General features: G+C 42.0%; 2 protein-coding genes across 5 annotated transcripts; both read left to right on the top strand.

Moving 5' to 3' along the window:
- The first annotated feature begins 442 nt into the window (after positions 1-442).
- LOC118283219 (pyridoxal kinase) lies at positions 443-6,854 on the top strand. Its single transcript, XM_035604971.2, has 11 exons — positions 443-680; positions 1,640-1,694; positions 3,213-3,317; positions 3,435-3,518; positions 3,611-3,645; positions 3,878-3,963; positions 4,145-4,190; positions 4,283-4,394; positions 4,648-4,784; positions 4,901-4,967; positions 5,412-6,854. Exons 1-11 carry the CDS (start codon positions 600-602, stop codon positions 5,537-5,539), a joined length of 936 nt encoding a protein of 311 aa, XP_035460864.1. The 5' UTR covers positions 443-599; the 3' UTR covers positions 5,540-6,854.
- An 878-nt stretch (positions 6,855-7,732) lies between these two features.
- Positions 7,733-25,345, top strand: agpat3 (1-acylglycerol-3-phosphate O-acyltransferase 3). 4 transcript variants are annotated; one of them, XM_035604972.2, is made up of 10 exons: positions 7,733-7,951; positions 16,052-16,109; positions 16,266-16,496; positions 17,115-17,284; positions 17,403-17,564; positions 19,514-19,667; positions 20,045-20,147; positions 21,408-21,483; positions 21,832-22,030; positions 22,214-25,345. In XM_035604972.2, exons 3-10 carry the CDS (start codon positions 16,319-16,321, stop codon positions 22,303-22,305), a joined length of 1,134 nt encoding a protein of 377 aa, XP_035460865.1. In that variant the 5' UTR covers positions 7,733-7,951; positions 16,052-16,109; positions 16,266-16,318; the 3' UTR covers positions 22,306-25,345. The 4 variants fall into 4 exon arrangements, with proteins under 4 accessions (XP_035460865.1, XP_035460868.1, XP_035460866.1 ...); XM_035604975.2 differs by lacking the exon at positions 7,733-7,951 and adding an exon at positions 8,132-8,155; XM_035604973.2 differs by lacking the exon at positions 7,733-7,951 and adding an exon at positions 8,782-8,881.
- The last annotated feature ends 648 nt before the right edge of the window (positions 25,346-25,993 follow it).

Raw genomic sequence — 25,993 nt, 5'->3', positions numbered from 1 at the left:
TGTAGGTGATTTGTGAATTGTGTTGTTTGGTTTTGAAAATGACGTGCTGATGATGGTTTTCTTTATTGTAGAGCTCTTGGTAGAAGGCTATTGTTTGAAAATGTATGTATTATGGATACATAATATGGTTGGTGGCTTGTTATACTGTAGTTCAAAGCAAACGGGGAAAAAATAAAAGGAAAATGATTAATTGAACAATTCATTCACTCACTACATGCCTGTCCACACACACACACACACACACACACCAGGCTCTTGGAGACATATTCAACTATTTTCTTAATGAGAAGTTGAATAAAGGTTCATTCTTTCTGGTAAGAAGGAAGTTGGCGTCTCCCTCTCTGCTGTCTCCTACGATTAGCGTGTACAGTGAATGCACCAGTCTAGGTGTCCTCAAAGCTGCCTGAGGAAAAAAAAAAAAAAAAAAAAAAAAAAGTAACCGGCAGCAGCGCCGCCCCTGTCCCTCAATGTTGGAGTTACCCGAAGTCACATGCTGAGTTGTGCAGGGAACCTCAGCCTGCGCACGTCTTCACGCTGTAGTTGCCTTCGTTTTTGTCCGGTGTTCTTTTCTTAAAAACGCAGTTCTCGCAGCCGCGGTGATGGAGTGTCGTGTGTTGTCGATTCAGAGTCATGTTGTCAGGGGATACGTCGGGAACAAGTCGGCGACATTCCCGCTGCAGGTAAGAACCGGATCTCAGAGATCCTCCTCAGGTGGCTGCCTGCACCGCACAGCCCGGGGTTGAGTGTAAAGACAAACCGCACGGAACTTGTGAAGAAAAAACACAGCATGCGAAATAAGTTCGACTTCCTGGTTAGTGACAGGCAGCTTGAATTAATTGCAACGCAACATTTTCCCTTTGCAGAAACGTCATCACAGGGCGTTTCCCACCGTGTAGTTATAACCACTTAGCCCAACACACGATACGTATAGAATAATAATTGTCACCAAATGTGCTGTTATAAAAACATCAGGTGACACATTACATATGGCAGTTTCTGCATATGGCACTCAATTGCTCAATTGGCTTGTAATTCGTGGGGAGTATTCTCTTTGCACTTTTGGCTATCTCTGTCTGATACTAGTGTTGTTGACCACGTTCATCCCTTTTATGGTCACAATGTACCTCAGTTTAATGGCTACTTCCAGCAGGATAATGCTCCATGTCACAAACCAAAAGTGAGAATGTTTTCCCCCCCGACAGTAACAAGTGACTTCAGTGAACTTCGACCTCCTCCTGCTGCAGATCTGAGTCCAGTAGGACACGTGTTTTGTTTTTTTAGTGATGTGAAGATTCACGTCTGAAAAGTGAAGCTGGCAAATCTGCAGAAATGTGATGCACTCCTGTCACAACATGGAGCAGCGTCTTCAGTGGAGGGAGGGGGTTTCCATAATGTTGGGCCATCAACGCCATGAAGGACCGAAAGTGTTTCGAGAGCAAAGGGAGGACCTTTTGAAGTATAATGAAGTGCTTGGGGGAAGTGAATAATAGTGTTCAATGGTGAAAAGAAGAAAAAAGTGAAACTGGGTGACAACGTCTCCCACAGCATTTAACCCTGCTGCTCCCAGAGTGTAATGAAGTTCAGAAGCTGGTGTCATTGTTCTCTGTTTAACCAACTGCTCCGTTGCTCTTTTCTTCAGGTGCTGGGCTTTGAAGTGGACTCTATCAACTCTGTCCAGTTCTCCAATCATACAGGTCGGCCGACCGATTTCCGATTCACCCCTTTGTGAGAAATCAGATTCAGTCTTTATTCTCAAAGCAGTACGACAGATTCTCACCTGCCGGTGGTAACGCGCTTTAAATGACAGGAAAGCACCAATCAGTGACAGGGCAAATTTATACAACCAATGCATGTTGGGCAACATTCAGAAAACCACCGTTGACTGGCTTTAATGATAAACACAACTTGTTTGAGTGGGAAACAATGAGTGCAAACAAAACAGTTTGTTTCAAGGAAGACTCCACTGTGTCCCTTTTTTTTAAATGAGGTGTGGGGACAAAGGTGAGTTGTGCAGAATGAATCAGTGCCCTTTGACTTTGCCTCGTTCGAGTAGTTAGAATAAGCTCTCCAAGCTTTATTGTGAAATACACTCACAGTGAGCATCAGCCTGGTTTAGAGAGGGAGACGGTGTTTAATTCCGAAAGTGAAACCCCCTCTCTTTTCATTTTGCCAACTAGACAGAGATTAAACTCCAGACTTCAACAGAGCACATCTATCTTAGTTTGTAGAATGAATTATATTCATTAAGAGGCGTTACGTTAAAGGTGAGATTTGTGATATCCTAATTTCTATAAAATGAGTCTCTGATGTGTTATAGTAATGATACGGTCGTCTTTGATTCACTGTGCAGAAGTCATTTTGTGCAGGTGGCCTGTGAAAATGTTACTCACTGCTCAAATTGGGGCGAAAAACAGCTTGAAACTATTGTAAAATGAATCGTATTGGTTCAACTAGCAGATATTTTCAGATTATGATCTGGGGTTAATGTGCCAAAGCATGTGAAGAATTTGCTTTCACCACAGGTGTCAGGAAAACATTATGCAGAGAAAGCACTTGCTCCACTGACCGGTCAGTGTTGAGCCTTACACAACTGTCCGGACTGCAGTCCGCTACTTTGAGTTCATACTAGTATGTGCAAACAATATTCGCCTCCAGGGAAATTGAAACTTTAACTGGAGGCATTCAATTGCACTTCCCCTCATACCACAGCACATGCCTCTACTTAGCTGTGAGCTGGCTGTGTTTTGTGTGAACTCTTTTTAGCAGTAAGAACCACAGCTATTGAGGGTTTATGCTCTGTGATGGGGGGGGACAATGAGAAGGGGGAAGCTAGCAGCCAGGATACAAGTGTCCCATTCAGTCAGTCCTTTGGCCCCGGACACCACGCAGAGGAGAGGGACTTCAGCAGAGGGAGAGCGGGGGGATGGGAAGTCAGAGCAAAGGAGGGGATGTTTTCTTATTAGATTTCAACACAGCTGGCCTGAAACAATGCAGCAGCATTTTTATTGGTTTAAGAGACACAATACGTTTGTGTCATCGTCCCCTTACCTGCCCTGAAACATTTGAAAACATCTCGATTCAAAGTCAAAGTGTCAATCTTTACACCTACATTTTCTTTTCTTTTTTATTAATTAGTGTTTTTAATGAAATCCAGTCAGCATTAAGATCTTCAAAATGTCCCGTGTCCTCATCATGTGCCTCTTTGATCCTAGGCTACGCCCACTGGAAGGGACAGGTGCTGACCGCAGAGGAGCTGAATGTGCTGTATGAGGGTATCAAGCTCAATCAGGTGAACCGCTATGACTACATCCTCACAGGTGAGTCAGAGCAGCGTGTCCCTGTAGACGAGGTCAAAGAAACGTGGAGAAGGGGAGACTCAAACATGTTGGCATCAGTCAGTTAAACAGACACCTCGTTTTATTTCGTTGTTACAGGTTACAGCAGGGACATGTCCTTCCTGGGAACGGTGGTTGACATTATTCAGGAGCTGAAGAAAGCCAATCCGAGTTTGGTGTATGGTGAGTGTTGGAGTGAGGTTGTTACTTTACTGAATGTATTCCATTTAATGGGTGTAGATCCAATAACTGAATTAGATTTTTCTTCTTCACAGTTTGTGATCCTGTTATGGGAGACCAGGGTGCCATGGTAAACATTCTGCAGTGAATTTCCCTTGTTCTTACTTCTACTCATTTATAACAATAGGATGTGTTCTTTTGATGCACATCATTCAGAAACACTTTCAAAGCACCCTATAAAATCTGAACGCATGTAATATTGAGTCTATGAAAGTAATGTCTATGAATCTGCCGGTCTTGCGTTCATAACTATTTGTAGTCATGTCCCTGTCTCTGATAGAGTTCAAAAACTTTTTTTTCAGTATGTTCCAGAGAACCTGTTGCCAGTCTACAAGGAAAAAATAGTGCCTTTGGCTGACATCCTTACCCCCAACCAGTTTGAGGCAGAGTGAGTTCACCTGTCATCATCATCACTGAACAAAATAAAGAATAAGCAGTATAACTTTGAGAAATCCTTACAGGCCAGTTTGTAAAAGTGAATTCTGGGGCAAATCATAATAATTAGACAACAGGCTTGTTATTTTTTTTGTACATCATCAGTACATATGTAATACTATGTTGTTCCTCAGGCTAATAACTGGGAGGAAAATTAAGACGAAGGAAGATGCTGTTGAGGTAAGTTTCATAAGCATTTTCAGTTTTGATGTGTTTGCGTTTAGTTTGGGACACCAGGAAGCACAATGCTTACAGAATTGTGTACTTTGCAGGTGATGGACTTGCTTCATGCAATGGGCCCAGAGACCGTGGTCCTCACTAGCACAGACCTGCCCTCGAAACATGGGGACCAGTTCCTGGTGGCACTTGGGAGCCAAATAATAGGTAAAGTGCCAGGCCAAGGAGCTCTTTCTGAAAGTTGTTGAGGAGAGATTTTGGAAATTTTTTGTAAATACTTGATGCCAGTCTGTGGGTTAAAGGGGGCAAACCTGTGTTATAGTAGTTAGTAGTGATGGGTGTTTTTTTAAAGCATAATTACACATGAAGTTCAAGAAGAAAGTCACCAGTGCTTAGTGCTATTATAACTATACTCCCTGCAATTTTTATATCACTACCCCATCTGTCCTCTGCACTGTAGTGAAACCAGACGGGACCAAGACCAGTCAGAAAATCTGCATGGACATCCCCAAAGTGGATGCTGTATTTGTAGGGACAGGAGACCTTTTCGCCGCCTTGTTGCTTGCCTGGACTCACCATCACCCCAAGGACCTGAAGGTTTGCAAAACATTTGTCTTTTCTATTGAAAAGCTGAAGGAATCAGATCCTGCTACACTGTGTACTGAATAAATGCCATCTCAATGTAACCTTGTCTCCCTTCTGTTTTTTCACAGGCTGCCTGTGAAAAGACTGTGTCAGCGATGCACCATGTCATTAAGAGGACCATTACTCATGCTAATGGTAGATTGCTGTCTCTCTACATTTTACATTATAATCATTGTTGTTATTGTTTACCAGACTCAATGGGACATTGTTTGCGCCATGTTTCTGAATAATCTCAATCAGTAGTTATGTCAGACACTAATGTGCATAATGTTATGGCCTCTAGCATTATCTGGAAGAAATGATGGTAACTACACTCCCCTCAGCTGATTATAATAATCTACATTGTTTGTCATCTGACAGATTTCCTTTTGCAATTGTCATGTATTGAGTACATTAAATGACATTTAGGAGGAGGCAAATGAGTAATGATGTAACTGTTTTCTCTTAAAAAATTTAAAACTGTAACCACCTTAGTGTTCACTGATGCTAGAATTTTTATTAGACTGCTAGGTCGACCAGTAAGCCAGTCCAAATCCCAGTGTTCTTCTTCAACAGCTCTCCCTCTCTTCTCTTTTTCAGAAATGGCCGGTCCCGGGAAAAGGCCCAGTCCTGCACAACTGGAGCTGAGGATGATTCAGAGCAAAGCCGACATCGAGAATCCTGCCATCGTAGTGGAAGCTAAGGTTTTGCAAAAGTCTTCACACTGAGGGCGGTAGTGTTTCAGTGAACATCAACATCATGCTGGTACTAATTAGTTTAAAATTTGGTGGACACATGTAGAACTTCCATATCAAAGACGGTCACATGTCTCTCTGCCTTACTCTCTGAGGAAGTACAGTTCTTATTTGGTGTATGCACATTCTGTTCACAAACACACAGGAACCACTGCCATGTGTCTTTACTATGGCCTTTTGTAAGATAAATATGACATTGACCAACAAAGAGCGTAAATGTACTTCAACTGTGCTTACTATGATTAGAATAATTTCTTAATAAAACGTGTTAACATCAGTAAGATGACTAGAAAATACACAAAACCAGTGATGCATGCATGAACATGCCTACACTTGTATTGACTAAGATAGTAAGTCGGCCCTCGTCAGATATACTCAAAGTGCGTTGCTCTCAAGGCATTATAAGCACATTAGTGTACGATTTATAATATGTATTATGAAAAATATGTGTTAGGACAGACGTAACACATACTGCAAAAGCAAAGGGGTAATGGTCTATATATATATATATATATATATATATATATATATATATATATACATACATATATATACATGTATATATATATATATATATATATATATATATATATATATATATATATATGTATATACATGTATATATATATATGATGTATATGGCTGGTCTGTGTATATCAGAGACCTGTTTTGAAAGAATTCATTCTGAACCATTTGTGATGCAATTTTAAAACATATTTTGTAGTTTGTTATTTTCTTCAAAGGCTTAAACCTGTTTCCTATTTTAACATCGGGGTTTTAAATGCGGAGACATGTATTGCAACTCCCATCTAATGCAATTAATATAAAGTATTCTTCCAAATTATTATAGAGTTAAGTTGTAGGGAAATCATAACTCTACTGATAATCATGATAGTTGTTTAAGATTTGCTTTTAACAATTTTTTGGAAAAGGTTTTTAAGGTTTTTTTCAATTATGCAGATGTGTAAAATGTTTGATCCACGTCTTAAACATCTCAAATTGAGGTATTTGCACAGATAATCTTTAATATATTTACTAATGATCATTGTTTATCATATTTGACTGTTCTCATATCTCAAGAAAAGAGTCAGTTATCATAGACCATGCTGTCAAATAGCCTTAACAAGGTTAGGAAGAAAAACCATGGGCTTTTAATGTTTTTATGTTCCAATGTAATAGTCCAACCCAACACATAATGTTAGAAAGTCAAGTGCCAAACATCGAAATGCTGCTCTGGTATAGATGAATATAAGAACCAAGAAAATAAATGATTAATCTTTTACTGAAACTGTGTTTTAATGTCATTTTTTAAAATTATTTCCTAACTGCTAGGTTTTAAGATGAGTCTCTCTCTTTCTTTACTGATACCTTTTGGCACTAGGGACCATTATGTCTGGAAAAAAGAGTGAACTGGAATTCAGTGTTGTAGTGTTCCCACTTGGGAAGCAGTTGTTCCCTGAGGTCTTCTTATTTTTAATTATATTAAAGTACCACAATTTTTTTGTGTTAAAGATGCAGATATAAAATCCAACTGTTTGCTATGAAAAATAAACTATAACATGAGTTAATTGGTTTGATTGACACTAAATATAGATATTTTAAAATTCTAAAGATAAAAATGGAGAATGCAGACTTTTAATTGGAGAAGCGTAAAGAAATTGAAAGCATGAGAAATAAAGAATAAAGGCAAACAAGTCCGTAAGTGTAAGTTGTGCTGGCAGGTACTTACTTCATTGTGTGATTAGGGGACAGGTGACACAGGTCTGTTTTGTCTTCACTAATCCAAAGTATGAACAGCCAGCATTAACCCATATAACCAGACGAGCCAACATGTCTGCCCACCTGCAACCTGGACACATCTAACACAGTTAGGATGTGATGGGGTAACGGTAATACGGCCTTCAAAGGCAATGTCAGTGGTTTTGCTGTGAAATAGTAGAGAACTCTATGAACTGACAGAGGTCAACTGGTCACAGGACAGCGGCAAAATTCCCAATATTTTAGTAAATATACTTTTAACCGTATGAATTTGTGGTGCTTGGATCGGAACGGGCAGGTCTGCAAAGCCTTGTAAAATAAAATAAAAAATAAAAACTGAAAATTGTGTGTTTGTTTTATTTATTTCTGTGAGAATGAATGAGGGGGCCGGACCGGATGTAGGGCACGCTACCTTCAGTTGGGCTTTGAGGAAATGTGGAGCTTTAACCGACAAACAATAGCGGTCTTGCAGACCGCGTTACCCAAAGTCGTTTTTATTGCGTTTCGGGAAACGGACGAGGTGAGAGGGGCTCGTTGACGGAGCCACTCGCGCCCCCGAAGGCCAGAAAGCAGCGACAAAGTAGAACAACATCCACCGCCGAACCCCCCGAAGTGAACGGATTGCAGGTAAGCCCCCAGACAGAGCGCCGTTACTGACGCCGACCGCTAACGTTAGCCGGCTAACTAGCATAGCACGATGTTAGCAAGCGGCACGGGTCAGTTGGCCGCTTACTGGTGGCGCATGTGGGGAGATGTGGCGCACGCACGCACGCACGCACCCGGCGGTCGAACAGTCCAACAGCCCGAGTCCGTTCTCCCCCTCGAATACAAGTATGACTTCTTTTCGAATGCCCTCGCTCCGCTAAGTTAGCATTTCTGCCGTGCGCCGTTAGCAGGTGGCCCCGTCCTTGTCGGTCCTGCTCGGCTTGCAGCGCCACAGAGGAGTCAGGTGTCGTAAGGCTTGGGGTCGGCGAGCGTTAGAAGTCGCCCGCCGTGTTCGAGGACAACAGTTTGACAGACGGGTTTCATTTTTTTCATTTCCCTTAGGTCACAATGGGGTGAAGAGTGGTGTTTGTTCTGCAACTTTGGAGCTCGCCGCGCTGCTAGCTTACGGCAAGAGTCAAAAAAGATAAGCGCAGTCACTGTGCGCGCTTGGCTTCTTGGCGTCTACTTCGCCTGTAAAGTCCCTCACCGATGAGCGTAATACATTTTTTTATTTTTATTTCAGAGGCTTTTAAAAACGAACCCGGGTTTATATTGAAGCAGCGTGGTTGGTGGCGAAGAGCGTCACTGGGTTCATTGCAAAAAACAAAAAGAAAAACAGCTTTTACACTGCAAGCAGCCGGCGCGCCGCTGTACGTCATCATGTGCGCCAGCTGGCTCCGAGTTGACCCGCGTCGTACGACACACGCGCACGCGCGCGCCGGACGTAAGGTTACTGGAGTTCGTTCAAGTCTGCGGCTCGGTCTTAGTTAGCCGGTGCTAGCTGTTAGGCTCGGATCTCCGTCTTAAAAAAAAACCAAACCCCAGCGAGGCAGGGAGCACTGCGAGGACAAGGCGAGTACAGTCAACCGCGATCGTCCCTGACGTCTGGCCAGGCAGGCTTATGTTGTGAATAGTTTGACCGGTCATCAGAAAAGAATGGCTGTGGCTGTTTGTGCATTAGGGGGGAAACTGGCAGCGGTGGTCATATGGAGCAATGCTCATTATTAAATGGCGATATGTGTAATACTGGCTCATTGGTTGCACACAGGTAAAGTAGAGCCACGTGTTAAATGTGTGGACTGCTGTGCTGCTGGGCTTCACTGGTGACACATGGTCATTTGTAAGAAGGCATCACTTAGCCAGTTGTCTAAATTGTGATCTTATAATTTTTTTATATATTTTTTAGAAACAATCAGTTGACTTTCTGATGTTTTTAGGATTGGTGAAATTGATTTCAACAGCAGGTAATCCACTATTTTGTTATGCTTTAAATGAATACTGGATGTGTGCTGCAGTGATCCAGTTCCTCATGGAGAATAAGCCAAGTCAGTGTTATTTCATTGTGACTTAGTGTAACTTTATGAAGGAGGGCTACAACACGTTTGGCCTCGTATTAACTGCACAACAAATGTGCCTGATTTGCAGTTTTAATCAGCAGCAGCATTCGCCTCATATCTTCTGCGGTTGTATATCTTGAGTCATCTTATTCCATCACTACAATGTTGGTGTAAAGTCCAGTGAGATGACTGTTTACACATGGTAAAATATTGAACTTGTTTGTCAAGCCAACGTATTCGCCTCTAGGACTTTGAGACATACATGTGCACAGATACACAGATAAGCCCTTTATCTTGGCAGTTCCATCTTTGACTATAATCCCTTTGCCCGTGATGTATCATTTTGTTAACTCTGACCGAGTAACTCTGACCATTCATGTTCAGCCCAGAGGTTAAACATAGGCAGTCTCACCTGTTACCTCCTCCTTAAAGGCCACCTCCATCCCAGGCAACCCTCTCACAAACTGACAGACTGCTAATGTTGAAGGCTAAACCTATTTGTTAGTGCAAAGGGGACCGGACTAGTCAAAATTGGCTGCTCTGAGGAAAATTATCCAGATAAAAAAAATAAAAAAAAGTTTGTGACTGACTAAATCAATTTTAGCAATGACATCTTATTACAGAAGAAAGTGAAGCTGCTATATAGTCCTAGCAGAAACTAAATGTAACTTATATTAAGTTTATAAAGTAGTTTATCTGTGGGCATGCTCTCTATTTCTCTTTCACCTTCTTTTGCTCTGAACAAAGATTAAACAAAAAGTCTTGTACCTGCTATTTGGCAGAAACCACTTGACTTTTTTCATCAACAATAGAGCATCATTATTATAATTGATGGCCGTTATCAAAGGTAATCTCAACATAGAAAGGATAAGGCTGGCAGTAGCAGCAGCACCGGTCCGATGCCGCATGCATGTGAGCTGAGGTAGCTGTCGTACACAGCCACAAGTTTTCTCAATTTCAAAAGCCCATTTTTTTTTGGGAAAAATCTGCATCTGCATTTTTTAAAATCTTTTGGAGTGTAGTTTTTGTGTGGAAAATATTTTTCTGTGCTTGCTCGAGGGCACAGTTCCGTGTTTACACTGCTGAGAGGAATACATTACATTCACTGAAGGTCTTCAAAAGTTATATATCACCCAAAGGCAAAGATTTTAAAGGTCTTAGTGGTTTTTAGGCAACAAGAGAAGGCTACACAGATGATACATGCTAGTGGATTTGGTCTTTTCATGGGACGTGTTGACCGAACAATGACCTTATTATAATATTGTGCATATTGGTTTTATTATTGCATTACTTTGACATGAATGTGATACTAGAAGTTTAATTTAGATTGCCAAAACTGGGAATTAACATGTTGTTCTATAAAATAAGTAATATATTTGTAATACTTATTTTAGTCTTAGTCTTTTAATAAAAAAAAATCCAATCCAAATCACTGCACATTTTTTGCCTCTTTTTCACAAGCAATTACTTGCACTCTTTGTATATAATGTATATAGCTTTTATTGTTTATTATTTTGCTATATTTTATTACCTATCTCTTCCCTGAGGCCTTTTGACTCTTGCTGCTGCTGCTGTAACAAGTGCATGTCCCAGTGTGGGATTAACAAAGTCCATAGTAGTATATGCTGTCTGGCCTATGTAGCCTGGTTCTTAATCAAAGGAATTTAATTCATGTTCAGTATTGTTCTAGTAGTGTTAAGCTGAATAATTTCTGGCTGTACTGGTCGTAGTAGTGTAGCTTTTGAATGTCTCCCATGGCCCAACATGCAACTGTGTAACTGGAGTTGCTATTGGAGTGTTGGCAGTACAGTGTTGCTGTGTGCAGGATTGAACACGCTTTGTGCTTTGATGAATGACCTTCATTGTCCAGCTATCACAATGTATTTTTATCTCCCTTTTATATTTGGCTTTGATGTCCACTGGCAAGCCCTCTGGGCTGTACTCTAACCTTTGACCTATTTGCTTCAGTAAATGCTTGACAGTTTATTTCTGCATCTCTCTGGTGGCTTGTGTGAACCACGTTTGACATTAGCTCCGTGCAGGAATCCAAAGGCCTTTGTTTGCTTGCCCACTGGCCCTATTTGTCATTGTTCTTCGACTGAGTCATGTGGATCTGTTGTAAATAATTCTCTGCACCTGAGGTACTGTTGACAAGTCAGTGTCGGAGTGAGGATAAAGGGTGAACATCTCTGATTTCCAGGCATCGGGATAATTCAATCCTAATTACGCCCGACAAAAGTTAAACAAACTACGGCTAAGAAGCACAGAAGAGGTGGTCATTTCAAGGAAACTGTTCACCCTCTCCTTGAGGTCATCACTCCCATCTAATGCTTTGTGTTACCAACAGGTGGCCAATGGACAGGTGAGGCAAGAACTTCTTCACACTTATTGGTTCCTTAAGCATAACGGATTCCAATCGGCTAACTCTACCTTCGGCAGAACCCAGCCTTCCTATTTGTTAGTGGTAATGAAATGTGACACATCCAGGGTGCCCATGGCCTGCTAATCACCACTAATCTGATCCACTGGATTAGAGGATGGGAATGCATGTAAGACACCGCTCAAGTGTCTACCTCCTTCCAGACGTGCGCCATCTTTCAGTCTAACTATCACTCTTTAGTGGACTCTAGAAAGAGCCAGCCGTGACCGTGACAAGTTTGTGGTGTTTTTCTTTTTGCACTTGCTCTCAATGGAGATCCTCTCTTGCTGGTCATTTTTCTGGTGACAGGAAATTCTTTGGTCCTCTGGAAACTGATTAGGCAGTTCCTACAGCAAGATCTTCTTGCTGACATCATCATAATCTCTCTTTTCCCCTGTGGGATTATCATGGCTATGAGGCAGGACAGCCTGTAACCATCCGCCGCTCTCTGCAGGCCCTTCTTTATGTTTTTATTCTGGCTTTGATTTGGTGAGATACCAGGAGCCAAAATGCTGAACCAGAGTGCTGTGATGATCTTCACTGGGATCTGTGGGGCATTGGTGCTCATGGCCATGGCCTACTATGTCTACTGGTAAGTTAAATAAGAGAGAGACGGTTTGGTGTGTGGCCACAGCGGTTCCAGGATGTGTCATCTAGATGTATGAGAGCTTGTAAAAGAGATAGAAGTCGGTTTAGCGCTTCGAGGCATAATTCGGCTGTTCACGGTGGTGAGTGGAGGGTAGACTTTGCAAGTCAAATAACATATTTAGAATAAAAACAACAAAGGTGTTGTACTGTCAAGATGTGTCTGGACCATGCTGACAGTTTGCTGCCGTCTGTTAAAGTAGATTTCAACAGTCCTTTCTCGATTTTATTTGTTGGCACAGAGACTTTATTCGGGTGATTCAAAGCAGAAGCAGCTGTCCTGCCTTAAGCAGCTTTAACACAGGCAGCATCTCTAATCTTTCCTTCAGGCCGAGTGGGGTCGCAGGTGGGCCCTCCACCTCCACCAGCTCGTTTCACCGTTTTGTTTTTGTTTTTTTGTCCCCTTGTATTTGAATGCAAGACAAATACGGTCTTTACTCGAGAACACCTGAGGTTTGGTTACAGAAATAGTCAGGGTGAGCCTTAAAAGCTCAACATTGGTGATTCTCTGATCGGGACCTGAGTGTGAACATTTGGTTGAAATGGGTTTCTGATTACTCTTAATACTGAACTACCAACCCCAATAGCTGAAATGGAGCACTGATCCAATCAGTTCCATTTAGGCGGAGCTATTTACCTGTAGTATAAAGAAAGATTGACCCATACCTAAAGGTTGTAGTCAAGATATATCAAATATTCTGTGTTTTAAAAAAAAAGAGAAAGAAATACAAGTGAATAGCTTTTTTGTTTGTTTGCCGTAGAGCACTGTCCCACAAATCACATGTTGGTTACAACTGTTACTATACGTATCCTTATCAGATATGTTTATTTCATGTACGTATCAGCAATGGAAATGTAGTATTCTAAACCCAAGTATGGTTAAGATACTTGAAGGATAAAGCTGTTATATAAAAGCAAGTTACATTTTAACGTTAGCCATGTTCATTAACCGCCAATGTTGCGAAAATGCTAAAACGTTAGCGGTGTACATAACCCGCTTACGTTGCAAAAATGCAAAAAGATTCCACGTCTGTTTGAACTTAGCGAATATTCCAAGTTGTATGAATCCATGAAAGCACGGAGATGGGAGCAGAAAGAAGAGTGTGGAGGAAAATGGTCATTTATTTTGCAAGTTTGTCTGAGCTGTCACACACAAGCCCCTTTTCATACTGAGATCCTGCTGAATTAACATTAAGAAGACCCCTTGTTATGCTGCCTTTGCTTTTTTACACTTAACCAAATAAAGCTGGGATGTCCACTCCCGGAAGTGTGATTGTTAGATACCCTGCCTGCCAGAATCAGAGGTATGGCATGAAACACCATATCGCCTGCGTTAGTCCTTCCGTGATGGCTCAACCATTTCACTCAGACTTTGCTCTAGTTCAGTGGCTACCTCAGCTGCTCCGTGCTCGTACCTCATTTTCAGCAAGACGGAATAAAGGGCAACAGTCCTGTCTTGAACGGGCTGTGTCAAAGGGGGCACCAGAGTTGCTGCTTGTGTGTGTCACGGTAAAAGTTGGGTCAGGGAACTTCTCCATTTTTCTACACTACTGCTGCAAGTGAAATGTGCAATAGTGTAACTTTCCCCGCCTCCAAGTCACTCGCTCCCAGTAGGAACAAAGGTCAGATCTCTGACATAATGCAGAGACAGCTGGGATGTTTGGGCTGATAATCAGAAACATCAGGTGACACATGCATACGAGACAGTATTTCAACACATTGAGTCCTAACTCCACATCTTTAGAAACTGTTTTATGTGCGTTGGCCCAAGAGAACCAGCTGCCATTCAGTGCATGTGAGGTTTCTCTCCCCCCACACCCAGGCCACGTTTTGGTGCCAATATTTATTATTATTTATTTATATATTAGAAGGATTGTTTTCACTTGATAATCTTGTTGTCTACCCACAATAAACTGGCACAGTGTCAATTATGTCACTTAATTATCTTACTATATTTTGAGGTTGTTTGGTTTGCCTTTCTTCCTATCAGGAATATAATGAAATAAAAGTGCCTGTGAATTTATTTAGGTTTCTTGAAAATCACTGGTAATTTGGTTTGTGTGCTATATTTTGGTTGATAATCATCCGACAGTCATCCATAAAGTAATTTGAGGAGGATAGTGAAAACTAATATAATATACAAAGAAACATAGACATCACAAGCGCCCTGTGAACAATACAGTGTCTGTGGTGGAAGACCACATCAGAGTGAAGAGACAGTGTTTGTGTCTCTCCTTTGTTGTCTCGCTTGAAGGCTGTTGTTGTAAAAAGCCAAAGCCAGAAGGTATCAGTTTGTTTTTTTACCCTGATTTGCTGACACAGTGTTAGCAGTGAATGCAGGTGACAGTCGATATGCTGTTCGTGCTAGCACTGCACAGTTAATCGTACATCAATCGGGACCAACAACTTTTAGCATCCGCAATGAATTCAACCTCATTAATTGCAATATTTATGCACTGCTCTTAAATCTGGAGTGCAGTACTTTTGCATTTAAACGAACAATGAATTCAACCTCCTGCCAAACAGGTTCCCACAATGAAGATTAATGTTGTTGTTTTTCTCGCTACCAGAAGGGGGAGACAAAAATGCCGCACTGAAGGTTAAACTTCATGTTTGTGGTCAATCAAATCCAGTGCTCTTTTACCAGAGGTCAAATGTCTGATAACCACAAAATAACAAGACAGCTGAGGACCCTGTCAACCACAGATCAGCAAAGGAACAATCTATGGGGCAGATTGGAAATGCTTCTCTGAACAGTTTTATTACACTTAAGACAAAAATGTCTTGAATCTATTTTTGTTGCTACTCTTATGGGGCACAGTGGTTAAACAAACAGTGTCTCTGGCCAGGGCATTATGTCAAGTGAGAAGTTCTCAAGCAAACCGGCATCTAATGGGCAGCTGGTCTTATGACGGCACACAATCTGTATAAACACCCTTTTTTCCCCTCACATATCACCATCCACCATGTCTGCTTATCTTGTTCTGCATGTCCCAGCATTCCTTGCTCAAACATGGTCAAACACACCAGAGACTGGTCTCCAGTCTGTCGCAGCGCTCCTATTCAGACAAATAAAGTCACATCCTTACAACGGGGCAATTAAATATTTCCTGAATGAAACTCTCACACACACACACACACAGGAAGGAGGAAACTCCACACTGGCAACCTTACTGGCAGCATAGTGTAAGGTGCCATGTATCTCAGACTGCAACTATTCACTACATTTCCAAAATTGATCAGTTAAGTCACACTCCATGGTGATGATTTTTGATTTAGATTGACAATAAACTAATAAAAGCTGCAGATTATCACATTTGAGATGCTGTAATGATCAAATGTACACACTGAAGCTGAACTATGCAGAAATGTTTGTACAATTTTTCTTTCTGCAATGCGTGGACACCAGTATTGGTCCATGTGAACTTTCTACCGCAGCTAATGAGGATAGAGGCTCACTGTGCTCTAGTGCCATGAGCTAACACAGTCAAACCTGTCTGATCCAACAAGCAGAGCACGAGTTATTATATTCTACTGTAATGACATTGAACAGTAGCCCTTTTTTGTTTTGTGTCTCTTTGGCCACTGATGCCTCGACCTCTCTTCTGCTGTGTTCCACAGGACTGTAGTATTGGCCGACGGACCGTGTAAGCGCGGCTTGTAAAAGGATCCCACTGTGGTAAGAGACACTTTGTTTTTGAATTTCTGAAAGCAGAATAACTGGGAGGACAATTGTTTACCACCCCGTCCTCCCATTATGTTCTCCCTCATGCTCCTTCCTTCTCTATCCACGACTCTCGCTGATGACGATCTCATCGCCGCGCTTCCTCCTCAGGTTGGTCGTGGTCTATAGAGAGGAGCCGACTACGCTCTCCGGGCTCCTCAGCCATGGCTCTGCTGGCCTACCTGAAGAGCCTGTTCATCCTGCAGTTGCTGATGGGCTTTGTGTTCGTGGTGAGCGGCCTCATCATCAACTTCATCCAGCTCTGCACCTGCGTCCTATGGCCGTTCAACAAACAGCTCTACCGCAGAATCAACTGCCGGCTCGCCTACTCCCTCTGGAGTCGTGAGTAGATGATACCTTAAAAAAAATATTTTTAATGCAAATACAAAGTATTTTTCAATTTCAGAATACAAGGAAAAGGCACCATGTGGTCTTGTCTTGTCACACCTGGCCTCCTGTCTAATATACAATCTCCTTTTAACTCTGAGTGACATTAACATCTTAGTCACCAGCTTGCAACTCACTTCCTCTGTCTGTCATTTAGTGCTGGCCAGATTGTGTACAGTGTGTTTTTCAGAGCTTTTTGCCCCACATGGCTCCCTGTGTGTGTGTTAATGAGAGCAGCCGAGGCTCGGCTAGACTTATTACATTTGCACCAAAGTAATAAGTTGAACACTTATACAGCTGCAAAGTTTACTGATAATTATCTGAGGATATTGACACATAAATCAAAGATATATTCAGAAAAAAAGTGTACATATGTTTTTCAAGGAAAAAGCTTTGGTTCAGTAATTTGAGTGTAGCTCTTATTTTAGATTTCGTTGAGCAATTAAAAGCAGTAAGCGATTATAATCCAATACAGTTTTTGTAAAATTCAGCGAATATTTCCTCCTCCTCGTTTTTTGGCACAGTACCTGTGTAATGCCCAGGAGGCGTTGTCATGATGTGTTGTCTTTTCAGAGCTGGTGATGCTGCTGGAGTGGTGGTCGGGCACAGACTGCACTCTATACACCGACCAGGCTACAGTGGACAAGTTTGGCACAGAGCACGCCATCATCATCCTCAACCACAACTTTGAAATCGACTTCCTCTGTGGCTGGACAATGTGCGAAAGATATGGCATCTTGGGGGTTAGTAATCTAGCAAAGTATGACTCAAACACATCTGTATTAATGTTTTTCATCCTCCTATGATGCTGTGAAATCAACGCTTCATCATTGAAAACGCACACCTGTCCTCCCTCTCTAGAGTTCAAAAGTGCTGGCTAAACACGAGCTGCTGAAGGTCCCTCTGATTGGCTGGACCTGGTACTTCCTAGAAATTGTCTTCTGCAAAAGAAAGTGGGAGGAAGACCGAAAGACGGTCTTCAGTGGACTGGATAGGCTCAAAGATTACCCTGAATATATGTGGGTAGGTACACACAATGTGCGTGTCTGTCATCAAACGTGTGTATGAGTTTAAATGTCAAAAAAGAGGTAAGCAGGTTTGAATTTATTTTTATTTTTTCAAGCTTCTACGTAGATATTATCCAATCCGTCAACTTTAGCCCAGTTGCACAATAAAGTATCTGAAATGTCCCCTGGGCAACGACTTCTGAGGGGGAAAAAAACAGACATGTAGCTGCCTGAGCACATACTTGTAAGCAGATGATTTATAAAGACAATTTCAAGTGTTTATTAATGCACAGAATTTGTCAGCAATTATGTCTCCTATGAAGACATACACACGTTTTATATTTGTATTTGACAACATTGTCATTATTATTGATAATATTCCAGCTTCCAGTCACGGATGTCCACAGTAGTGGTTGAGATATTAAAAAATACATTAAAAAACTCAACCAGTTATTAGGTTTTTTTTAGATATTTTATGATGCTATTAATAAACACGAAATAGGGACACAGTAAATGTTACCGTTTGAGTCGTCATTGCTGTAAGTTATGCTACTAAGACAATATTTGAGAAATTAGAGAATAGAGGTGCTGCTAAAAAGAAAAACCTGAAGGGCAAAACATGATCAGACCACTTTTTGGGAAGTTACTCAATTCAAATATGAATTGAGTAATAAACTGTGTGGGTACAAGGAAGATAAGTAGGCCTAAGGTCAACAAGAAAGTCGGACTGGAAGTCATTTATAAGGAGCAGTTTGGTTAATATCACAGTTAACCGTTGCTTTGTTTTTTTCCAAACAAGTTAAATGTCTGTCGTCCCAGCCGTTACCTTAGTAAATACATTGTTATTACTACCAATACAAACTATGGCCAAAACTACCGAAATATGATCAGACTTGTGATGAAGTGAAATTATTCTCCGACCATTTAATGTCAGTGGTTGAGTTTTCATACAGAAAATAAACTCTAACCCAATTCAAAATACGAGGAAATCCAACTGCTGCCCTTCGACCAACCTCTCTCCCACCTCCATTGATCTTGGCAGTGCACAGTGATGTTCTCAGTTTGCACCTGCTGTGTTTGAAACCCATCAACAGTTGGGTTCGCGTTTATTTATTTGATTTTTCCGTGAAACTTCATGAACTGGACTTTCCACAGAGCACCAGCAGTGCGAGGAGACTTTCAACCTGCTTGATGATGCAACACGGGCTTTCTTTTTTTCCCTTTACTTTTAGAATGAACAAGTGTTTTAAATTCAAGCCGTCTTACCTGCTGACAACCGGTCCCACTGTTCGTTGTAGGCCCCTGCTGAAGTTGTCACACTTTTTCACCGTCGCTCATCCAGTTTGCCAGCAGAGATTAGGAACGATCAGCAGTTGATCTAATTACCACTTAAGCCAAGCACCTGGCTACTGCTAATGATAGTATGCCGTAAGTTTTTTGTGTTCGGATGAACAAACTCATCCGTCTTTGGTCGAGCTGTCCTTCCCCTAGCTGCAGTAATACCAGTGGGAGGAGATAGTGACTTTATCTTAAGCCTATTTCACACTGGGCAAAAAAATAAAGTTTAAACCCGCTAACACCCGGCATTTTCTGCCGTTGATCAGCGCGATGACGGAGGCAATGAAGGGTCGTCTCCTCTGTCGGTAACTGTGCTGAGTTTGTATACTTAGAAAGAGTGACAAAAGTACAAGATATAAGGCTTCCATGTTGGCTGCTTTCTGTTGATACTACACTGTGCTTCTTCTTTGTTTTATGGCATACACTGCTCTTTACCGCCACCTATGACGGCCACCTATCACAACACTGTTTTCCAGTCGAAACATGACACTTAGTGTCACAAGGAAGTCAACTTGATCTGTAAAAGAAGGCTGCGGATGGGACAAGAGAAAGGAGGACACCTCAAATCTATGTGGATCCTGCATGTGGGTCTGTGTGTATACTAACACACCTCTTTTCCCGTCCCAGTTTCTTCTATATTGCGAGGGCACCCGTTTCACGGAGCAGAAACACCAAATCAGTATGCAGATTGCAGAGAGTAAAGGACTCCCCAAGCTCAAATACCACCTACTGCCCCGAACCAAAGGATTCACCACAACACTGCAGTGTCTTAAGGGCACAGGTAGTGTATAGAAACACACATACATAGGCCTGTCACGATAAGCACTTTGTTACCCGATATATTGTCCCAGAAATTATTCCGATAAACAATATTATCGTCATTTTAAGACCATTTTTTGATACTGGATCAGCTTGCAGTTGAAGTTGTTGATATTCATTCTTATGTCAACAAACATGCATGTAAACACAATGGCTGTTATTGAGCTCAATAAAAATTATTGGGTTCATATTTACGTATCGTATGGTCAGTCGATAACGTAATTATTGCGACAGGCCTACACACACGCACACACACAACGTTCATCATGTTAAAAACCAAAACTTTTCTTTTTCTTTCTGGTCTTAATTTGATCATTTTCATTCTTGTCTGTCTTGCAGTGACTGCCGTGTATGACGTGACTCTCAACTTCAAAGACAACCAGACTCCCACTCTCCTGGGCATCGTGAACGGCAAGAAATACAAAGCTGACCTGAGTGTGAGGTGAGTGCCACGAGTCCCTCGATTTGCTTTTTGAATGACCAATAATGATGCGTTCCTTCCTTCCAACTGCATTTTTGTCCCAAAACAATGAAAGAGACACGGAGTGCTCGGGATGTTGGCCAGGTTCCCAGCATGTTTATGGTTTCAGAACAGTAACTCTAATGAGCAGAGCACTCCTACTGAGATAAGAACGGGTCAGGAGATGGAAACAGATTGGGATGGAAAAGCTTCTCTCTTTGTCCGGACCGCAAAACTTAATTAGAAAAGTACGATGTTTTGTGATTTTCCTCAGATAAAACTAGCAAAAGATGAATAATGGAGGATAGGGCTTTAAGTTTTTTGGAACATGGTCGAGTAGACTGTCGTCATGTGAACCTGGACTTGAATCGGATTTAAATCCTGCAGCAGAAATACATGATCTATGAGTGACGAGTTTTTACAGGGGATTGATCCTCTAGTGGTGAGACACTGGAATAACAGGCAACATGTGCTGCTGTGTACAATTACAAAATATATTTTTTTCTGCATGAAAAAATGCCGTGGTCACCACATTGGTCTTACCTGTTATTGTCTATTACATTTTCAGGTTGTTTCTCTGTCGACATGATGTGACTGTTTGGGAGCCAGTCACATCCTATCATTCTCATCAAGATTAACTTTTACAACTGGACCAATGACCTTGGACAGACCTGTTAGTGCATGAAATTAATGAGGAGAAAAAAACGAATTAATGTGCCATGATTAGGACTTATTTTCTTCTTACAAAGGTCACTGACATTCAGCTCTGTGCACACATCGACCAATTATCCACCGTCTCGTCCACATGTTTGCTTTGTTGTTGTTGTTGCTGTTTCCACACAATCTGCAGGTCAAGTTGTTTGATATGCATATCGTGTGTGTGTGTGTGTGTGTGTGTGTGTGTGTGTGTGTGTGTGTGTGTGTGTGTGTGTGTGTGTGTGTGTGTGTGTGTGTGTGTGTGTGTGTGTGTGTGTGTGTGTGTGTGTGTGTGTGTGTGTGTGTGTGTGTGTGTGTGTGTGTGTGTTCTGGAATGCGTGTTCTACCAGGATTTAGTTGGTTGCTTAGTGACGCCGCTCGAAGCATAAACAACCTCCATCCAGTGTGTCGTCCTGTGTATTTTTCCTCATTTGTTCATTCTGTGCACATCTCTTAACTGTCGTGGCCTCTGAAATTGCAAATGATCCTGAAACCAAATGTGTATTCAGTTGGAAGGTATGCCATTATTTACTCTTTCCCTTGCAGACGGTTCTCTGTCGAGGAAATACCGGATGATGAGAAGGAGTGCGCCAACTGGCTGCACAAGCTCTACCAGGAGAAGGTGAAACGGGGGAAAACAGACACGATACACGATCAAAATCTAAACTATTACTCACCATAAAAATGTACAAAAATAATATAGCTGCAATTCTGGGTTCAATACCTTTGGGATTTGTGTAGCGACAACCTATGGGTCAGCCCCAGAATGCTTAAACCGGGTTTATTCAGCTGCCTAATTAGGTTCAAGCACAAACATTTCTCTCACACTGAACTACAGTGCAGAAACAATTCATGAATCCATTGAACTTTGATGCAGCGCTTTATCACTTATTATAGTATGTACAGTTTAACGTCATGCGCAATGCCAATTTAAAGGAGGTTACTCTTTTTTCCTTCCCGCCTCTCTCAGGATGCCTTACAGGAACACTACAGCAAGGAAGGCAAGTTCCCCGGCCCGACAATAATCCCACCTCGCCGACCATGGACGCTGCTGAACTTCCTGTTCTGGGCCACCCTTCTGCTTTCGCCCCTCATCAACTTCGCTTGTGGAGTCGCCGTCAGCGGCTCCCCCCTCCTCATCATTGGCTTCATCATTTTCCTCATCATAGGTAGGTAAACCGCATCAGTGACACTGAAAATGAAACGCTGTGCCTCTTGACCAGGGGACTGTTGCTCTTCACCAGGACAAATAAAAGTTACGTTTGAGTTTTTGACTTGAGTTGTTGAACATTTGGATTTCTGTCCTCGTTAACACTACTTTTTTGTCTTTTTTGTCTTTGTTCTCTCCACAGCTTCCATAGCTATCCGACGCCTCATAGGGGTCACCGAGGTAAAGAAAACAGGCTCCAGTTACGGCAACCAGGAGGCCAAGAAACAAAACTAAAAGTGTGTCAGCCCCCTACCCACAACCCCACAAAACCCTCCTCCCATGTACGGCCTTTTCTGTGTGGCCGTCCTGTGGTGTTTTCACCCCAAACAAACTCCATTCTCCTCCTGCTGTCGGGTCAGTTGTCAGGTTGGGGAGGAGAAAACCTAATAGAGACCAGAGATAGAAATACGAATGGCACTGGACTGAGTGAGTGAGAGAGAGAGAGAGAGAGAGAGAGAGCGAGCATGGAAGGTCTAGGGGAGCTCTCTGGTGTAACACAGAACAAAAGGGGGGGGGGGGGGGGGGGGGGGGGATGCCGAACCATATTCCGCTGCATTCTTCTTAATCCAGCTAGTCCCCATCCCAGCCACATTAAATCCCGTTAACACCCAAATTCAAGCTCCTAACATGTCACATGGACAACCAGTCCGCCCATTTCGTGCTCTTGCACTACCTACCTCCAAAACCAGTCACAGTCATCAGCCAATCAGGGCGTGGTTTGTGTGCGGCCATTCTTTTTGCCCACAGAAAAAATCTTTTTTGGGTTTAATTTAATTAAATTTTTAATCTTAACCTCCATCCAGGGCAGTGTGTTACTGCAACAACGATCTGTAATATGCAGGACGTCTTCAAGTGGGACTTCTATTGGAAACTGGTTCCGCGAGGCCCATCCTGGTTTCCTGTAATCTCAAAGGGTCGATTCACCCAAGTCACTAAATAAATGTACAACGTCTAACATATCTAGCAATGCAGATAGATTTGGTTTTTATACGCGCGAGAACTGAGATTTTCCAAAACCGTACCAGAAAATAAAGGTGAATCCAATTTTGTTCATGGGGCTCAAATCATTGTAAAAGTATATTTGAAAAGCTGTAAAGAACATTGTTGGAGTATCTAAGTATTTGTTATTTAAATATCACATTACCTTTGAGCACTGCAGTGAAATTCAGTTCACCTCCTTTTTATCAGGTTGGGAGTCGAAGCGTCAAAGCAGAGATGTGAAAATATAAATTCCACATCATCTCCAGGGCTGGATTTTTTTCTACTTTAATCTTGTGATTTTGGTGAATTGACCCTTTAAGGTCCTGGCTTGGCGTGGCTGGTGTCTGTTAAACTACAACGAGGGCTCTGAGTGTGACAACCGTCCTTCTGAAGGATACCGACCATCTGTCACCAGTCTGATGTGTCGCCCGCAGCACCAGCGCCTCCCCCACATTCTAAAACATTTCATTTCTCGCTCCAATCTCTATTCCTGTTTTCCGTTACTTCACACAGATAGATTTTTTCGCATACATGCTATTATTCCTTCTTTTTTTTTTAACATCATCTCTCAATTCAACCAGCAATCCCAGTGAGAACACTTACACAGTTCAACGCACCACTTCCCCTCTGACGCCAGTTGAAATGCGGCTCACGCTGCTTGCTCCTGCTGTTGAGTGGCAGTGGGATCCAAGAGAAAGGTCACCGACTGTCTCCGCGTAGCCCCACAGCTGTCGGCACATTATTTTTGCTTTCCTGATATAGACTGTAGTAGTGATATTTTAACCTTCGCCTTAAATCAAGCCTGCACAGGCAAGGGATTGCTCATTCGCCAGCCCTTGAAAACAGCGCCCACCTCTTCCCTCCATTGTGTTTGAATACCAGCGCTCTCGCCCTCTCAACGAAGCGCGGGGGAGTAGCACACGTTCATATGGTTTGATCACCAAAATGAATGAGCAATTGACGACCATTGTTAAGTCTTTTAAGTTGAAAGTTAGGCAGGCGTGTTTGTCACTGTTTAGCTTGTCATTAGTTAAAGAAAGCTGCACTTCTCTGGAGATCAGCACAGCGACACTTAGTCGGTGTTGCACTTTTAGTTTCATACATTTCTCGATTTGGGAGTCGCTCAATCCCGCGATTGGTCGTTTTTAAAATTGAAGGTTCGCTGCTGCTGCTGCAGCAGTAGCACACGACCGGCGATGAGCCACATTTCCTGGTCCCCAAACACAAACAATGGTAGCAATACGCGTCGTGTCCTGCTCTCTCCTCCCCTCTGCCCTCCTGTGCCACACGTAGTGTTAATTTAAAATCTTTCTTCAGATTAAAATTCTTGGGATCACCAGTCGTCAGCAGCGATCATGTCGTGTACTTTCTGTAGAGTTTTTTCTCGACCCCGGACAGATTTCATGCAAAGCCTTAATAGACAGTGCTGCTGAATTTTTGTGTGAGAATGCAGAAGCTAGCCGAGCCCCCTGTTGTAGTGAAGGATCAACATGTGGGGGAAAAAATGTCCTCCAGTATAGCAAGCAAGTCTTCTGGAATTAGTCATCAAGTGACTTGTTCTAAAGTTTTAACATAGAGAAATGAAAGAGAACTGAGAATTGATAAAGTCACGTTTGTAATGAATCCACTTTTTTTTTTCTTTACACAAAGACACTTGGAGTTGCATTTACCTCAACTTCTCGTGTAAAGCTTTAGGATCTTAGCCTGTTATCGTTTTCTTTCAGAGATGTGTTTGTTCTTTAAATCCAGACATGCGGCATCCTCGCACACGCACTCCGATCCATCCTGTCATTCAGTGAAACCATTGTCCAAACCTGAAAGGATTAAGAGAAGTTCAAACCAGTATTTAGAAAAAGTTTTTTTTTTATTGGGTAAAGAAATGTACAGTACTCTCAAAGTATTCAGTCCTGTATTTTCACATCGTGTAATGTTGCAGCCTTGTGTTGAAATCATTTAAATGTATTTTTCCCCCTTGTCGACTTTCAATATCATATCCCACAATGACAAAGTGAAAACTGATTTTTTTTTGTCATTATGAAGTTGAGTGTCGATTGATTTGGGGAGAAAAATTATTTAATGTTTTAACCTTAAAGCTGCAACATAGTGTAGAAAGTGAAGCGGTCTGAATGCGCTGTAACTGTATTTTCTTATTCTCCACTGGAATCAAATAACATTACAAATTGACACGATGACTTTTTAAAACTCAAAAATATATATCCGTTCTCTGTTTTCCAAGTTTATTTTTATGTTCTCTTCAATTAAAACACTTAATATTAAAGGATTTAATCACAAAGCAACTGCTACTCTTTTGACTTATTTGGATTCGTGTGAGTTTCTCTGTTTGCACTGCAGTCTGGGTGAGAGCATATTAGAACAGGGTGCAGGGAATCCACAAAGAACATGTCTTCCTCTCTCCATGCTTTATTTCTATTCTTCCTCATCAGCAGCCATTTTCACAAGACGCACACTGGCATCCATCCTCCTCCTGTCTTCATGACACGCGGCCACAACTTTCCACTAAGGTCCGGTGTAAAGTCACGAGTGGTGACGGTATATAGAGGCTGTAAACTGAAAATATGTACATAAGTTAAATGATGAATGTCACATTCACTTTTAGAACCTGTAGAGATGTACTTTGCTGTTGTTTTTGCAGTCGACCTTTCTGAGTGACACAAACCAGCTTTCCAACAGCTGTCCGCGGGACATTTCGGGGTTCAGTCACAGGAATGGGACGGGTGTTGAGAGACTGTATAAACGTGTACATAATGTAAATGGATGCGTTCAGTTTTAGAAATGGCCGCGATGCACTTCTGTTATTTTGCAATAGCTCTTTTGAATGACGGGGGGGGGGCATGTGTTCAGGCTACAACCAAATGTACCAGTGACGAAAAAGCTACAGCGGAGCGAGATTCGAAACGGAGCCGGCCTCACGGGTGCAGTT

Source organism: Scophthalmus maximus, chromosome 14 (genome assembly GCF_022379125.1).
Source record: "Scophthalmus maximus strain ysfricsl-2021 chromosome 14, ASM2237912v1, whole genome shotgun sequence".
In the NCBI taxonomy this organism is placed as follows: Eukaryota; Metazoa; Chordata; class Actinopteri; order Pleuronectiformes; family Scophthalmidae; genus Scophthalmus; species Scophthalmus maximus.
Note: the sequence above shows the minus strand (reverse complement) of the source record. Positions and strands in the feature narration are given on the sequence as shown.